The 19,430-nt window shown below is 34.1% G+C and overlaps 1 protein-coding gene across 2 annotated transcripts in view; it reads right to left on the reverse strand.

Moving 5' to 3' along the window:
* Nucleotides 1–19,430, reverse strand: part of IMMP2L (inner mitochondrial membrane peptidase subunit 2) — a 469,876-nt gene that overhangs the window by 90,687 nt on the left and 359,759 nt on the right. For both annotated transcript variants that reach the window (XM_042792739.1, XM_032998774.2), the window contains exon 5: nt 12,724–12,826. In XM_042792739.1, coding sequence (XP_042648673.1) covers nt 12,724–12,826 — 103 coding nt within the window. The remainder of the gene's footprint in view (nt 1–12,723; nt 12,827–19,430) is intronic.

Here is a 19,430-nt window from a genome sequence, read left to right on the forward strand (position 1 = left end):
CACTGTGATAAAGATAATTAGAACGAATCAGGAGAGTGAACATAACATCAAATGCTTGCTGAAGCTGTCTGGAATACCAAAGGAATATTTTCCAGGTGCTAGTTTTCCATTCAAAAAAGCAGCCTCAGAGGTCATAAGGACTTCACAGAGCTAAAGATACTCCCTAGAGGAGGATATACAGAAATACCCTGATAGGCCATTGGCAGCAGCATCTCTGAAAGAGAAAGGTGGCCTAAAAGCAAACAGATACAGCCCTGTCTGCTTTGGCCTATGTGCAGTGGAAAGTAGACAAAGTTTACACTGGAACATATTTCAAAGGGAGACTGAATATTACAGAAGGAAATAAATATAAACTTCATGGTACAAACTTTTTTGCCTGGTTCCTACAGACCCACTGAATATGTGAATAATGCTTTACCTTCTAGACATTGTTTTTCAAATAGTTGAATCTGTCCACCTCTAAACTCTTTAAAGACAGCCCACTGGCTATTATATGCTAAAAAATAGTAATTGCAGCCCAGAGATCCCATCCAAGAGCATTTAGATCACCAAGTTTTTGAAGGCAATATATAGCTGTATAAAGTTCCTCGTTATTGACACAGTAGTGTCATAAATTTATATACTAACATTCAGAAAAACATATATGCACAACAGAATGACAATGACGTAGTTTTAAGTTAATGCAGTAGCGTAACAGATTTTGGAAATCTTGCTGCAATATTAAATGGATTACGAGGACATGAATCCTAGCTCTGAGAGCAGAGACTTCAAACGTCACAGCCATGAATCTTCTAGGGCCCAACCTGGGAAGGGGCTGAGTACCATTCTTCCTGAGGCTAATAGGCTTGGACTGTGCTCAGCATGATAAAGAAGGTGATTTTGTATGACGGGCAAGATGTCCATTGTTTAAGAACATAAAAAAAGGCTTTACTTTAAAAATGGGCTTGTTTCTGATTAGACAATTGCAGAACTTTGTTTTTAACTTACATACTAAAACCAATTTCTTAGGCAAGAAGGTTGCATTGTACAAACATACCTGATTTGCAGTGGTATGTGTACAACTTAATGGGGTTAACAATGTTGCTGACTTCAACGATACCAGTAATTCCTAGCACTCAGCAGTATAAGAAAAGAATGAACTACAGATTTTAAATAAACACATTTACCACTGCTGCTACTTGAAATTGAGATACTGTGACTTATGAAATATTTACAGGAAAACTCTCTCTAGGAATATCTAGCAGTAGATGGTATATAGAAAGATGCAAGACAGTCCTGAGTCAGATCCAAATTGAATAAAAGATATTTCTTCCTGACTTGCATTATTCAATGTAAGCATAAAGACTTAATTCTTCATTGGCATTTTTTCCCTGTTCAGTATAAATATTTGTTATTTAACAGTTAATTGCTTTGTAATACTATCAAACTTTTGCTCTTAATTCAAAATAAAATGGACACATTGAAAATTATATGAACAAAAATTCACTCTGATACTACAGACATTAATAGCTATCAGTAACTAGGAGGAGCAGACTTACTCTCTGCATTACTCCATTCACTAAGTATAATCAGATCTTATGTTACTTAGGGAATGTTTTGAGTTGTGACCTTACACCTCCATTGAAACAAGTAAAGTTTTGAGGGCCTCCCAAATTAACCAACAATAACTAACAGCTGAAAACATATAAGAGCTAACAGCATATTTAAGTACAGATCTTGTGTGTATCAAACAGTTTCTCAAATCCTATATTATAGGACTTATCAGAAAACAAACACATGTCCAAGTAACAACAATATATTGAGCTTGGCAAAGGGGACCATTTTATCTTTTTGCAGTTTGAGGATACAGAGACACTGCAGTTGCAGCAATTTCAAGAATCTTAGGAGGAACATGTGTACTTTCACTCCAAAGTACATGTCCATTTTGGTACTATTCAGTCTGGAAGAGTAATGCAGGCATTTGTGGTTTATCCTATATGTGAAAACCTACATTAGCAACATTTTGAAGAACAGGTTTGAATTAGTGGCCCATTGTTGTGACACCATTATAAAGTCCTCTTAATTAAAAAAAAAAAAAAAAAAAAGATTCTAGAATGTCTCTATCTAATCAATAAAATTGTGAAAAACATCCTTTAGCGTGTTCTTTTTTTCTGCCAAAGCCTCTCAAATGCGAAGGTAGCTATTACAATAGGTGGAGCCATAACCTGCCAAGCAGCAGTCATGCAGAATTTTGTAGGCAGTTACTTCTTCTGATCCCTCTGCTTTTTCAGTGTATTACACCTTGTTTTGGTTCTAGGCTCCTCCTGGCTTTCATTAGATATAGCATGTAATGGCCAAAATTCAATGTTGGATACCAGTTTCACATCTGTTACATAGTAGTCCAAGAGTCTGTTATTTTGGCATCTAAATTATACAAATCCTGTTTTTTAATAAGTTGCAAATTAAACCTGGGTTTTAATTTGTATAATATGAAAATATGTGAATATAATCAGGCATAACATAAAAATATTAAACTGCTAGCAAGTTAGGATTTTTAGACTTTCTGATATTTCTTTCATGAATTTTTAGTGAGAGGAAGCTGAGTTTTGGCTTTAAAACTTCTGACTGGCTTAACCACAAAAAAACCTGAGTCCCACTAAAAGTAAAATTCAGAAGGATTGTAGCTCTTCAGTTTCCTCTCTCGGCTGTGTATCAAGTCAAATCTATATTCTACAAACAATAACTCTGGAAACATTGACTAAAGGTTTTAGTAAGCTCTACCAATGTGGAGTATTGCATAAGTACTACTTAACAAACATTAATCCAATGACTGTAAAGCAGTGATTGCAGGGACCATTTATTATGATCTTAAGAAACACAATGGAGTGTCTCTTTCAGAAAATACCTGATAACTCATTTTACCATCATAAAATACTGAAAGGTTTGTTTTTGTTTTTGTTTTTGTTTTTTTTTCTTATTTCTTTGATGGATGCTGCACAGATTTTCATTATTAAAGTTGCATGACTTCCACCAGAATTGGAAATGTTATTTTGTGGAACAGTAGAGTTCGTTCGTTCGTTCGTTCGTTCGTTCGTTCGTTCGTTCGTTCGTTCGTTCGTTCCTTCCTTCCTTCCTTCCTTCCTTCCTTCCTTCCCTCCTTCCTTCCTTCCCTCCTTCCTTCCTTCTTTCCTAATTATTGATCCATTATTGATCCAAGATCCATGCTTGTGAAGTGCAAATTATGTATCATGTTCAGATTTCTAGCTTTGGTAGGAAAGAAATACCAGACCTTACTATCATATCATGTTAACTATTACCTTGGCTCCCTCCCACCCTCATATCAGCAACTGATATCTCACCAATATTCAGCTTACAAGTTAACATTTCCTAAAACTTGTGATCTGGCCTCTCTGTTTCAATAAGATATATTTTAAAGAAGATGACACATCATTGGCATAATCTCTAATACATACATATTTCAGAACAGTATTCATTAAAATCATATTGGGATAGATGCACTGGGGGGAAAAACAATTTTGCAATAAGAAAATGTGTTACTGAGTTAAAGATCTTGCAACTTGCAGGCATTTTAATGTATCAGTTATGTTCAAAGGTTTACACAGGACTTACATAAGAACATAAGAACAAATATTACAGTTATATAAATGGTACATAAGTGGAAGAAGAAGCCGTATATACTAACTGCACAGGAAGTACCATGGAGTTATTGCTATTTCATGCTGTTACTAATATCAGTTTTTGTATTATATACAAGTCTTTTCTAAATCCCGAGGTTTACAAGAAAAGAATTAAATCAATTGTACCAGTTCCTAGATCTGACAATGAGTTTCAGTAGCTCTTAATTGAAAACAACATAAAATGTCGAACCCTAGTAAAAGCTAATCTGCAGTGCCCAAATCCTCAGAGCAAGTAAATTAAAATAACTCTACCCAACTTTAATTAAGTGATATTGTCTCAAATAACAATCAAGGGAAAATGAATATATTCCACAGTTTATTTTGTAAACATATTTACTCTTCAGATGGTTGGCATTATTCCTCTCAGCACATGTAACATACTGTGGAATTTACCTCTCAAAAATGTTCTTACTTTTCTCTCCTGCAGTGAAAGGGAGAACAGACAACTTTAAATTCTGTTATTCTGAAAGTTCCTCTAGGAAACACCATGATTATGTTCATCAGAAAACTATTTTTATACTTTTATAGTTTAATTTCTTTAAAAAGCATAAACAAATCTGTCTGTTCTGTTTACTTTTATAAGAAAACATCCAGTTTGGAAAATGCTTTGATGGCTTTAATAACAAACAGGAATACCGTTATTGCCACAAAAAAAATTATGATTATTTAAAAATTTAAGATATTACTGAAATAGCTGTCATCCTAATGAACCACTAAAATCAGTAAAATTATTCAGTTTAAACTGGGGTGCTTTATTCATTAAGTTTTGAAAAATAAGAGAAAGAGTGAGAAAAGAAACAAAGTAAACAAAAAGGAGCAATACGAATCATGAAGTCCCTGGGCTTTAATAAGAAGTTCTTGTAGACTTAAAACTATATATACACAGACATTTCCAAGATCAGATTCTAGAAATGTAGCTCTAATTAAATATTTCTATGTGTTCCATAACAAACCTATAGACTTTGAAGTGCTGTTTCAAAAAAAAAAAAAAAAAGTGCATTGTTAATACATTAATATACTATTTGAGGAAAATCTTTCTTCTCTGCCCAGGCTGAACTTTAAACACATCCAAGTTAGGAAGATTCATGCTACCTAGTATACTTTCCAAACTATTCCTTTTAGAACAGAGGGAATACAGATAAAAATTTGCAGAAAATGCTTGCACAACCTGAAATGAAATTTGGTATACTTTATAATTCTCTGAGACAATGTAACAATAGAAAAGTGGTACTATAGTAGATAAATTTACCATTTTTCCACTCTTGATAAATGTGGTTCTGTCGTTGTTAACGCATAGGACAGTAAGCCAACAAAAGTTTGCTGTCCTATGTCCTAAACAGGACAGTTTACTCACAAAATAAAAACTGCTTTCATAGATGCACAGAATCATATAGGTAGGAAGGGACATCTGGAGGTCACCCAGTCCAACCTCTGTAGCAGGACCAACCTAGGTTGTTCAGGGCCTTGTTCAGTCAGATTTTTTTATTATCTCCAAGAATTAAGATCTTACAAACTTTCTGGGTAATCAATGTGTGAGTTCCCTCATAATGGAAAAAAAAAAAAAAAATTCCTAATATCTATTCAGAATTTCCCATGCTATGTCTTGTGCCTATTATCTCTTGTCCTACTACTCTGCATATATAAGAAGAGTCTGGCCCTGCCTTCCCTTTATGCTGTACTGTAGCTGAGGACAGTCATGACCTCTCCTTGCAGTCTTCTCTGATCACGGCTGAACCAGCCCCATTCTTGAAGCCCCTCCTCTACATCGTGTGCTACAGCTCCAACGCAGGGCCCTTTCACAGGTCTCAATCCCCTACATCATTGCAACTCTTGTGCAGGGAAGCCCCAAAGCACAGTACTCCTGAGTGCATGTGCACCAAGTAGATGGAAAAAGTCCCTTCCCTCAAATAATTTATAGAAGTATTGGTATTTCTATTAGTATTATTCATTTTATTTCAATAATGCTTTGCTCCTGGAATAAACAAACAGACAATTGTAAATAAATATATATGCATTAGTTTGGACATTCACTGCCAGATAAATATACACTCCTAACCTCCAAATATGATGTCACGTAAACAAGGTGCTACACTAAAATAGTCTTATTTTAGGATTGAGAGATTTAATGAGATGAGTGTTTATTACACCAAAGCATTTATCTTATTCAAAATGGTATCAGGTTATAATAATTTCCTATAATTCTGCAAACTACAATTTAGAACTTTATTTTAGCAATCAGTGACTGAGTTTTGGAAATGTTCCGTGTCCAAGAAAGTAAAAATAGAAAGAAACAAATACATCCAGTGGATTTTTAAATGATATCCTAGCAAATCTGAATATGAGTGCCAGTATGAATCAAAATTCTCTATACAGTTAAACCATAGAAAAGTCAGCAAAGATTCCTTGGTGCCTCATTTCCATTAAAACAAATAATTTATGTGATCCTATATAGAGAATACAATGTTATAAATTCTGTAGAGTGGTTATCAAATATAAGGGTATTTGAAGCTGTAACTTCAGAGAAATAGAACTGTAAGGAAACTGATGGAGAGGTATACAGGGTTCAGTAAATTATTATATTTAAATACTGAGTTGTTCAAATTAGTTAATTACAAGTGATGGCATGAATCTGACAGCTTTCTGATTTCTTCTAATATTTCATTATATCTAACATTGTTTCAACATTTTTTCCTGGTTTATTTCAATATAAGTGATGTCAAAAACAGGCATAGGCTGTTCAGCCTACCAGTGTGGTTGGAAAATCCTTTAAAGGTACTTGCGTTCAGAAATATTCACCAAATATTTGGATTAATAATTCATTGTACTTGAGTTTATTACATAAATCTGGTTCCATAAGCCGAAAGGGGAAAAACTTAATTAATGCTAAATAACAGTACCACTTCCAGGTGCAGTAATAGGAAAAATTAGCTAGAATGTGTAAAATGTTTGACATAACTAAGACAAAAAAATCCAAACTTTCTGCTACTTTACAAGTCCTCGTGTGCATTCCATTGCTAGGAAATAGCGTAGACTTAATTGAGAGCTTTTAGTCACATGATGATAGTCAGGCTGCTTGAAAGATTAATTTTTATGCATTGGTTTGGGCTACAGTCAGGCTAAATATTTTACTTGCCAAGAGAATTAGGACACCCATAGAGGACTTTTTATTCCCTATACTGCAAATTCAGTTAGTCATGATAATTTAATGGACAGTGAGACCACACAGTCTTATTATCGAGGCTCCCCTGCAGCAGCTCCTGGAGTGAATTGTCATTCTCAGCAGAGAAGCCACTATCCCAATTTGCATCTCACACATATTCTCTCAAAAGGGACAAGCATATTTAGCCTTCGAGGTTTATTTATCATCAGTCATAACAGATAATGTCCTATCCTTTTTATTCATCATAGACTTTTACAAGTTCAGGCTGTGCATGCATGATATTTACTACTGGTAGCTTCATGCTCCATATGCAAAATCTTTTTTCTGATTGTAAACAATTTTACCTATTTCATTTTTGCCAGTGGACAGGGATAAATATTATGGAATGCCATTGATTGCATATTTGCATTACACATCCTCTTTAAACACAGCTTAATTTCTTCTTTAACACCCAAGAGAAAAAGTAGAACTGCCACTGATCCCATGAGTGATGCTATTCTTCAAGGCTACATTTATACAGCAAAGTGAAGGTGCAAACACTGGTCACAGTGGTAGGAAAAGAAAGTAGAAGAAGCCGCAACATCAGCTAGCAAATTAATGCAGACAAGTCCCCAGTAGGTCATTCCCAGTTTTCACTGATTACTTTGCCATCACTGTCATTCTCACCTATGTTAACATTATGAGTGTACGCACAGATAGATGTTTTCTTGCTAAAATCACACTTCTGTTTCACAATGCTTGACTATCTCCTTTTCACTTCAGTCTAAACTAAGAAAAACAGGTTTTGGGACCCTGCTTTTCAAACTATTTGTCTTAAGCATCTCTGAATGTCGAGTTGGAGTATGGGGACACAAACGGGGTCAACCGGGTATTTTGAGACCTGGCAGAATTCTCTGTGGGAAGAGCGTGCCCTGCCTACACACCCTACTGCACAATTTTAACATGGTGCGGTTTAGCGTGCTGCTGTGAGCTGTTAAACTCTTCCCACCTTTTGCCTCAGAGGCTGCTCCATTTCAGGGAGATATGTGATTCTTGCACTAGTTTATATCTCATAAATGAAAGCTTCAGCAGATGGCAATATCATCACCAAGATGATGTGCACTTTTAGGACATGTGGCATTCTTTGTTTGCTATTACATAAGTAATCCAGAGCTGCGGAATGATATCTGCTGCTTCTTTCAACTGTCTTCTGAACCTCTCTTAAAAGAAATTAGAGCATATGAAGCAGGGCTATCCTCACAGGCTGCAGACCTCTTGGTTCAAATATTTCCTTTACCAGCAGCCACATGCTGCACTTCACTAAAAGTGTCTTATTTCAGTACAACTTATTGTTTAATTAACTTTTCATATTTTCTGGTTTTGACTACTTGTATCCACTAACAGTAGTTACAGAGAGAAATACCAAATCAGTTTAAGAAAATAATTATAATTGGCCACACTCCATTACTGTTATTAATTGAATTTGCCCATTGAGAGTTAACAATTAAACTATCTCTGTCTTATATCTGAAAGAGATGATGATAGCTTTTGAAAAGCAAATTAAAATAGCTGACATACTCAGCATATTCACTAATTTTGAATGTCATTTTAGTCTACAGAGTTTTCTAGTCACAGCCTACAGGTTTGTGCTGCTCAAATTAAAAATAGTTGAACAGACAGGAATGTTTTTCAGGTAGTTTATTGCATGAATTTACAGTGCAGATTTGCTTATATCGATAATCATAAAAATTGTCTCTACACTAATGCTGACTAAAAGGAATTTACTCATTTGAAGCTTATGAATGTAAAACTTTTGTTTAAACAAAAAGCCAGGCTCAGGTTCAACGGGATTTAGTCCTGAGAGGAAAAACATTAAAAGATAGATGTATTTTTAGCAAAAGGATTAGGATAAGGACCTGTCTGAGTCAAGAAGATATTTTATGACAAGGTACTCAACCTACCTGTGTCTCAGGTTTCCCAGGAAGATAAGGAGGATAATAGCCTTTTTGCCCTTACACTGGATTGTGAAGCTTAACTCATAAAGAGCCTTATGCAAAGCCATTACAGCCAATAGAAATATTTCATTGACCTTAATGAGCTTTTGTTCAGGTCCTTTACAAGACAGCTGAAAGACTGCCATTGACTTCAAGCTCTAATTTTATAAATCTCTTTCATATCCTCAGCTTGGAGGCATTTGGAACCATATAAATGTAGTAATAAGAGTATTATATTTACCAAAGAAATCTCCATAAGAAAAAATAGAACTTTTTTTTTTTTCTTTTTTTAATTTTGAGAGTGCTATTCATTGCATATGTGTACATCCAGGAATATATATATACATCAGTTACTGTACACACTTATTAATAATTGTTTCTTAGATATCCTTACATGTTGGTTGCATAACCATTTCTGCACTGCTGGATATCAACTCTACACATTTAATCTGAACAAAGTACAGTTTATAATGACTTCTCCTTGATTTAGCCAGAGTGTCAGATGCAGAATAAAAATTGTCACTTTGTTTTTGTGCTGGTATTATCCTGGCTGTGCAAGAAAAGAGAATAACCGATCTGGCATAAAGTGAACCCTTTAAGAAATTTGAAGCAGCAGAGGAGTTTAATACTTGATCAATTCTTTATAAAGTGTCTCCTACATTTCTGACCTAAGAAAGCTTCTAAGCTATTCATTATTACATTCCTGTAGCGTGCCAATGAAGGAATGCTAAGCTAATATCATAAAAGCTTGAATTCATTCTATACGAATTTGAAAACTGTAATAGCCAATTGAGTAGAAATCTATATTCTAGTCCAGGTAATTGAAATAAATTTCCACAGATATGTAATTTTTTATCCCCTTAAATAATAGTAAAAAGATGCAAGTTCTCTGAGTATTTATTGGCTTCTATTCAAAACAGCTATTTTCAACATTATGAATGGCTGACATGACATATTTCCAAACCTGAAACAGCACTATCAAAGCAATAGTATTATATAACACCTACCATTCTATATTACAGAAAGCATTCTTTTTTTAAAGACAATATACAATAAACATGCACTACTTAATTTAGTCCAATATTCTGGGAAGGTAATTAATCTTCAAGTTTTGATTATATAGAAAGTTAACAGCATTTCTAATTCAGCACTATCCACAGATGCCCTATTATTTTTGTAATATCAGTTAAGATATTAAATTTATTTAAAGACACGACTAAGCAGAAAGGAAATATTAAACCTTCACAAATCTTAGTTAAAACATTTTCATTTTATTTACACACTTCAGGAAAGTGTCTTGCTATGCCTTAACATTCCAATTTTAGTCCTATAAAAAACATGCAATAACAAGAGATAATACAGTTTATTTTATATTATTTTTATGAAGTAAAGATAATTTAATCTGCCAAGGTTTTACATTTTAGAAATTCATATCTCTCCAAAGGTGCATCTAATTTAGAACTTGATTAGTATCAGGGTTTTTGCTTTATCAACCTAACCCATTAGGCCACTACACATATTGTTATTCTCCAAGAGAAAAAATGATTCTAACATCTGTTCTCAATCTATTTTTTCATAATTTCCTTTTATGCCCCATGTATCTCATTAAGATCATCTACAAAACATTACTGTGTCTACGCTATATACGCCTTTCTACTATAACTTTGCATGAAAATTGAAAAAAATGTAACCTACAATATAATCCACTTTAAAATGACACTATTTTTTCTGAATCTTTTAATCCAAGAAAGTATATCTGGTTTTACAAGTCAGAACTGTGACACAAGTAACATTTACCCTAACCTCTTAAGTGACCTATATTCTAACAGAGAAAAATGGGTTTATGTCTTACCACTGTGCAGTCTATTTCTTATGACTGCTGCAGTCTTATGAGAGAAAAAGTCTTTAAGAACATATCTTCTAAATGGTTTGAAGAGAGTGATTTTAATATTTTAATTCGCTTGTACAAGTGGTCTCCAGAGTACAGCAGACAGAGGGGTAGAAAATGACCCAGTAGCCTAAAATCTAATGTTTGTAGAATGGAAAAGAACCTGGAGTCCAGTGTGCCCTTCTAAATACACTTTCCATTTTCTTCTACAGATGAAAGTTTTCTATATCTTATTATTCTCGAGCTAGTTTCCAGTCCTGTCATCTCTTCTGCCCCCTTTTGCCTGCGTTCAGTGATTGCTGTTGTAATTTAATTTCAGAGGAAAATGCCTATTTACAGAGACTTGACCATACTGTATTCATCAACACAATACAAAGGTCATTCTTCCTAAAGAAAGATAAATTATTCTCTGTCAAAAACTGTCTTACTAGCTCTCAAAAGGTGCCACTGCTGTAAGAAAAGTGACATACTATCCATTGTTAGCTAGAAGCTGATGGCTAATATAAGGTCAAAGCCTAGTGAAGCCAATTTTCCAATATTTATAAACATCACTGATTTGAGTAAAAATCTGATGGTATTTAGACTTATCCCAACATGCTATCTTGAATGAAAGCTGCTTTGTGCCTACCTTGAGGATTTTACTTTGTACTAATTTCTGTGTGAACTGCTGTAAATCTGAAACCAACACCCAACTGCTAAAGTTTTCTTATGCTACACTGTCAATTTGTAAGTGAAAAGATTAGTGGTTTTATGACTAAGATTTATCTTGGGAACAGAAAGTGAGACAGAAATGGAGAAGCCTACTAACGGAGGAAGGACATACCTGCACAGGGTGGACTGAATTAAATCCTGCAGCAAAGAACCTCTAAAACTAGATGTTAGAAATCTTAGAAGATAGTAGCAGGAAAATAATAATGAAAAATAACAAGAAATGCAAGCACAGAAAAAATGAGACAAAACAAAAGAGAAGCAATGGCATCATTTACTCCAAACCAGACAGTAGGACTTTTTTGCTTTTCCTGAGAACAAATTATTTTAAGTCAATAATTGGGCTAAACTTCCAGAAGTCAGACAAACTTATAAGGTCCTTGCTGTCATTAATTCAGTAAGAGTCAGTGAGGTGATTTCTGTATGAAATAGGTTTGAAATGCATAATAGTGGAAAAATCCACCCTTGACAACTTCCCTGTAACAACCAGTGGGTTTTTTTAATAATATTAAAGAGCATTCTCTCTTAAAGACATGTGTCAAAAACCTGCATATGGAATAGGGCAAAAAAGGATTAGTATTTCCACGGTAGAATGCATAGCTTATAAAACTATTTTCTGCATGCTAGATTAAGTTAAAACAAGAGTAAGAATCTACACAAAGTGTAACAAAACCAAAACCAAACTAAAACTGGAATGCAGAGAAAGCATTTACTGCCTTCCTGATGAACAGACGCACACTGTTACCAGTTAAGAGACAGAATTTTCAGCTTACATTTTGTCTTTATTCAATATGAAAATGTCTCTATAAAACGAGAATGTAAATATTTATTTTTTAGGAAAGTTTTGAATTATCTCTACCATTATCCACAGACCACTTTAACAGTTAACACTTACTAAGCACAGTTACAATTTCCTAATTCTTTATCCCAAAACTGGTACAAAAGCAAGACGGAGCTCCTGGGAGGGAGCCATTCGAAATTACATCAGCTGGCAACATGTCCTCAGGGAGCATCTGTCAGCTACAGGGAGCTTGCTCACCCTCTGGCTACTCCTCCACTACATCCCTTCAAATTTAAAATCTCTACCACTTATTCTATGTGAAGGAATTAAAAGGAGTCTTTATTCTTTTTATGATAGATAAGAGCAAACTCAATCTCTCCTGACCAAGATATTTTATAAAATCTAATAATTCTCAGAAAAATACAAAAAAATACAATCACAATCAATCTATACTTGCTGTGTTGCGCAAATGACCCAGGAGACATGCACTGATTTTCAGTTGCAAAGTGTAAATGATAGAGAGAGAATTGACTTACCGGGCCAAAAGCATTGCTGTCAAAGCTGTGTCCGTGGTGATCACCTTCTACCCAAATGTGTCCATGTGGAACTTTCACATACTTCTTTTTGTATCCAATGGTTCTAAAAAGAATTGCAAAAAATGGCTAGTCAGTTAAAATTTACAATGTTGTCAATGTTGTGTTAGGAAAATTCACATATTTATGGTTTTGGAATTTGACCTTGCACACCATCCAATACTTGCTATAAAAAAACCTGTGCTGAAGTCCTTTAGACTTCAAGAATGTTACTCAAATCAAAATACATAACAATTTTGCATGAGCTACTGGCACTATCAGAGCCTGTTTACTACACTGTTTTGTCAGAAATCACATCACAACAGGAAACAAGACTTTTCAGTTAAATATAATTTAGGGATTCTTATTTCCATCTCTGTAGTAATAATTCTTTGAACAATCAGATTTTATCTCAGGTGAATGCCAGTGGACCCATGTTGTGGTCACATAAAGATATTGAGAATGTTTTTCTTCTGGGGTAGCATTAGGTACTCATCAAAAACAGTCTGGAGTATCTGAACTGGCCTCTGATTCAGAGCTTGGATTCCTGTAATGATTAGATCCTGGGGGTAGGATTTCTTCAGCTGTGAAACTAAACAGGATAAACTTAAAGGAAACCTCTAAGAGAAGGCCAAGGGTAGCAAAAAAATTATATTGCTGATTCAAACCATTCTCCATAGAAATTCACTGCTGAAGCAGTGCCTCAGCATGCCCTGCTATCACAAAAATGACAAAATAGAGATGAGTCCTAAAGCTGAGGTGCAGTGTATGCAAAATTCCTGTATTTAGTTCCCAAGTAGCTGTCATTTTTACCTTTCAAGTCTGCCTTCTACCATGTACATTTACTTTCTTTCGGATGGGATCTGCTATTCTGAAATCATTTGTGCAGAGAAGTGATTTTATCATGCACATCGAATTCTTGCCATGATGGAGCATTTACAGACAGGACTATGGATGGTGATAACTCTTATTTTGTTTTGGATACCCAAGTTTGTCCATAGACAAGAAACAGACTTTTGATCCAGCTTGTTGCCTCCAGCTGCTCATCACTTTTCACTGTCTGGAAGGTCTGCCCCCAAAGCAGGAGGCAGAAGGAGCACACTCTAAAGAAAATTAATGGAAGAGAGAAAATCACCTTCACCAGGAGACTCAGCTGAACTGTGCAACAGCACTGATTAGGGATGCCCACAAGTCAAAACGGGAAAAGTGAAAAGTGTTTTTGGTGAGGTTTATTTGGTTTGGGAGGGGTGTGAGGGTGTTATAAGGACAAGCTAATTAATAACCTGGAGACCATGAAATATTAGATGAATAAGAAAACCTCAAAAGTGCATTTTATTAACTTTATTTTACTTCACTAGTCAAATAGAATTAATAATTATTTACTTTGCAAGTCACCAAATACAACCAGTGCTTCTTCAAACAGCTTTTTCTGGCTGCTAAAAGGATGAGTGTGACCGACTATATGCTAATGGAAGTTCTACCTGTGCTTTCATTGGAAGCTGAAAGAATAATAGCCTCTTTGCAGAAAAAAAGACTCTGATTTCGTTCTTTCCTTAGAACAGTTTCATATTACACAGTATTCAAGATTGAGTTCCTAAAGCATTCAAAACAAAAATGCAAAACTGACCTGAGTTACTAAATATATGATTTCTTAAACACAAAGAGCAGTTCTATGATAAATTAATTATGCTAAAAGAGCAATTTATTACTGTACAATTCCTTCTTTTTTTTTTTTTTTTTTTTTTCCCAAGAAATATGACATACAGTCTGGGCAATAAAATTATTTATGTTTGACTTAGGTATGAGATTCCATAATGCTTTGACTTACTGATAATTTATTTTCTAAAGTATTGTATGAGACTATATTTTACTAGAAACATGTTTTAAGATATAGGTTGAGAGATGTTGGCCATTAATTCTGTTCTCTCTGATTAGACACTCTGAAAATTATTCAATTAATATCTTCCATTAGTGATAAAGGCAAAGAATAGCTTAAAAAATATTTAATTTTCCTTCCATTCATCTTCCTGAATATAGGATATATTGTGGTAAATTTTTGTACATTTGCAGACTTCATGCACAAAACTGAATTACACCCAGAAAGGTGAAACAATTTGGAAGTTAATTCTGCTGACATGTTTAGCTCATAAATATCAGGAAAATAAAATGGCAAATTCCAGTCAGTGACTCCATCTCAGACTGGACACAATCTCCTACCCCCAGATAATCTCGACCTTTATTACGATTAGGAAATCAGTAACAGGAAGGAAAAAAAAAAAAAAAAAAATCTTTCACAATAAGTACTTGGAAACAAAAAGAAAACAAAAATTATCTGCATGGATAGGTCTTGCAGAGACCCTGTTAAAATAGAAAGGTTTAACACAGGTGTATAGTGTGTTCTTTAAGTCCTAATACAAAAAATGATAAAAACACAGAGTGCAGTAATTATCATTGGTTCTTTTCATTATTTCTACAACATAGGAAAACATGTATTCCTTTTCTATTCTTGAAATAACCATCATAAACCAGAAAAATTTGATACAATTATGTAAAAATAAAGTCTTACAGCGATTAAAGAGGAATTATGTACAAATTCTCATAATGAAACAAGCAGATGATTGTACACAAGAAGTTTTGAATTAGAGGTAATAGAATTAAAATTGATATTAATAAATGTATTAAGGGAATAGGGAAGAAAAAAAGAAATGGAAAAGAAACAGAAGCAGCAGTTCTAATTATCTACTTTAGTAGATAGGACTGATATTACATGGATAAATCCCTCTGTAGGCTCAGCAGATAAATGTAACACTTGCCATTTCATGTATGGGATATATAAATAATCAAATTTTTCCCAGATGTAGTTCCAGTAGAAAAAAAAAAAAAAATAAAAAAATCAAGATATATCATAAAGTACCTGTATACCTGTGAACAAAAGAGAGGCAAGAAAATCTGTTTTCCTAAGACAATTCCTTCAAAATGTTAATGCAGTATTTGCATAGGGCAGTTATCTAGGGACTTTGTATCCACTTCTGAGATCCTCCTGCAAAAACTGTCCTGTGGAACAGAGGTGAAATTTGAAAACAAAGTTCTACTTGAGGTTTTCACTGCATGAATTAGTAACAAACTGTGGCAATAAGCTCATGTTACAGTAAATTGGATCATCCATTACTTAATATTGTTTTTAATTTTCAAGATAATTTCATTGTTGAATTACTCCACAACAGATCAATAAACCATTCATGCAAGCAAACCAGGCTACAGGCTTCAGAAAGCCATATTCAGTTAATGACAGTAATTTACTTTTAATTACTGTTGCAAAGACTTTGTTGATTTTCTTTAAGAGCAAAAAACCCCAAACTTGTAGTTTCCTCTCCTATATAGAGAGCACAAATTATTTCATAATCAAAGTTAGTAACACTGTACCTCACATGAATTTGAAGAAATTAAACAATTTAATCTCTGGCTCTCTGTCTTTTCTTGGGTTTTATTTCTCTCTCTTTTTCTTACCTTCATTTTCATGACAATTATTATTATTGTTATTAGTTTATTTTAGTTTAGATATTAAACTGTTTTTATCTCAGCCCATGAGTTTTACTTTTTTCTTCATGATTCTCCTCCCCATGCCACCAGCAGAGCGGGAGGGAGGCAAGAGCAAGTGACTGCATGGTGCTTAGTTGCCAGCTGGGGCTAAACCATAACAATTCGCTAACCATTTTAGTTAGACATACTGAAACAAAACTATTACTCATCTTTTTGTGCAATTCTATAAGGTCAACATAATTTTTGATAAGGAGAAGTGTCGACTCAACACTTTTTCTTTAGGATACTTTTGCAGGCGAGTGCCATCTACTTTTTAGATTTAGGACCATGTAAATATGTAACAGCTATAAGTATAATGATCAATAGATCTGTGAAAAATTAATGTAATATAAAGTGAAGAATGACTGGAATGTTTCTAGCACTCTTCAACAACGACAACAACAAAATCTAAAATCCTCAAGCCAAGTAGCAATTAAAAGCACAGTTAGCTCATCAGGAATTTTACAATAACTCCTTCAGAGATGCTTTTGCTACAGAAAAAAGTGCATTCAGAAATGTACTGTATGTTTTGAAAACAATGTAAAAACCTATTTCCTTTTTTAGCTGAGTATTCTTAGTCTCATTTCTCTGACTTTGCCTGTAATCTTGACCTCTGTTAGATCTCACACAGAAAGTATTTAATTAAATTTAGATGATGTCTGAATGAATTCTTAGGAGAACAATTGGTGTAAGTAATAATTAACATAGAATTTGTTAATTTCATATCCAGTTCATTAACATGAATTATAATTAATTAAAAACTTTCAAACTTCATAGACCCTCTACTAATAAAGACTAGTCTTTCACTTTCTGAAACCTACTATCTTTGAAGTAAAAATAAATAAAGACTGTTTAACACCTCATGCTCTTCCCATTTTAAAAGCTTCCTTTAGGAATAGCACAGGCAAATACATTAAAATAGTCAGATTTTGCTATACAGAATTCAAGTGTCTGTTAAAAATCATACTGGTGTGTGCAAAAAAAATATTTCAGGTTTTACCAAAGCCTTTGACATATTAGTAATAACCACTTATGCTACTGTTACTCAAACTGTAGTTAAAATCTCACTGGCTTAAGAACAGAGTCTATAAGAGTTGGAATAATTTTCTTGATAATGATATAATGGATTTACATTTATCTTTTTCATTATTTTTACAGAAATTGGTCTGAAATTCAGATTTATTTTTTTTCTTACATCTGAGGTATATTTTGAACCTTTGCAAAGGTTTTTTCTCCATGATTTAATAGTTAACAGATGTACTTATATCTATCCTTGGCTGAGAAATAATTTCAGTCTTGACAGTCAAAAATGAGCTCTATATGGTATTCTAACCACCTGCCCACAAGCAAGAAAAATCCGCTTTTTTAGGATGTGGTACCAGTGCCAAAACAAGTAAATTGGCTCAGCAAAGTTGGATGAGGAATGATTGCCTTCAGTTTGATTTGACCTTGAGAAATCAGAAGGTCTCAGCAATCTGCACACCTTTGGGTGTCATCGGGAAACAGAAACTCTAGATAATTCCCTCTGTTTGCACAGGAGATAATAAACAAATACAAACTCTCTTGTAAAATACATAGTCTCTATCAAACTCAAGAGCAACTTCTTCCAAGCAACATATATTGCTGTACATGGAAGTTTTCCACATACATCGATCTTCATCAAATTGATAGAATGAAAAAAAATAGTAAGATATTGAATTTAAGTGACACCCAGATTCCAAGACATGAATCTTACTGTAATATATCATGTAAATTGTATTAGTATCACTACAGGGAATCTTCCACATGACACTAAACACCTTCCAGCCCCAATGAAATCTCCTTTTTTTCTTCCAACACACACATACAACCATCTGTGTCTTTTTACGTTAACTCTTTCCTTATATATATTATATTCCTTTGACCACAAGCTGTTATTTAAATCACCTGCTTTTAGAAGACAGAATTATGTATGTGAAGCAACTAAACATCTTTTTTTGGAAGGCCACGTTAACAGAGAATATGTTAATAAGTTAGGGAATATTCTCCAGTTGTGTGCAGCTATTAACTTTTGCCTCAGAGCTGAAATGTATTTTCCTTAAAAGCTGCAGATCAGTCAGTTATTGAAAGGCCTGAATTTAAAATGTGCATCCAAGGTGAGAACTGGGAAAGTGCTGTAAGATACCTTGTGCTTGGGATACTGCTTCTGGAGCATACCAGATCTAATATATTGAGAAGGGAACCCCCAAGGAAGGCACACCAGAGTGACACAAATGACAGAATCTGAAACAAGAGACTCCAACCATAGAGATTAGGAGCAGTCATTAAGGAGGCAGAGATTTCCTTTGCCTTGGACAAATTTTTGAGTGTCTAAACATTGTAGGTTTTAACTTTTGTAGTGAAAGAATTTGAAGTTCCAGGAAAAATGAAGACTCGTTTACTGGTTTCCTCATTGGAACAGAAATATGATAAAAACACAACCCTTTGTAATAAATAAGCTAAGCAGTTAAAGCAAGTGAGATGCTGAACTACAAATAGGTTCTCTTTTTTCCCAGCTACAGCATTCCTATTAGGGTGATGTAGCTGTGCAGGTTCGTATGACTCAGCAGTGCTAAGAATAAGTAGAAATCCAATATGGAAAGTACAGGAGATGTTTGTATGTCTGTTTTATTAATTGGATAAATTCTCATAAAGCATGTCATTCTAAACAAAATAATTAATTAGCCATTACTTGCTTCACCAGCTTCTTCAAAATAGCAGTTAATCACTATCAAAACATACAGTGTTCAGGAAAGTTACTGGATTTCAAATTAAAAAGCAGCCAAATGAGATACTGATATTTACACGTTTTGCCAATTATCTGTTGTGTGAAAACTAGTTACATTTTTAAAAACATACATCATGTATTGCATCAGATAACTTTTAAACTGTATTTCTACCAGATGACTATACCACATTGAGTGAGGTATACAAATACGTCAATATTTTGCAGGACAGTGCAATGCAGCCAATTACAGCATAACAATTTGAAACCAGAATAAATGTAGCTATGCAAAATTTTGTATTACTAATGCAGCTGTCCTTTATATGTGTTAAGAGAACCTAGATCTCAT

Source organism: Tyto alba, unplaced genomic scaffold (genome assembly GCF_018691265.1).
Source record: "Tyto alba isolate M040663 unplaced genomic scaffold, T.alba_DEE_v4.0 Super-Scaffold_2, whole genome shotgun sequence".
Classification (NCBI taxonomy): Eukaryota; Metazoa; Chordata; class Aves; order Strigiformes; family Tytonidae; genus Tyto; species Tyto alba.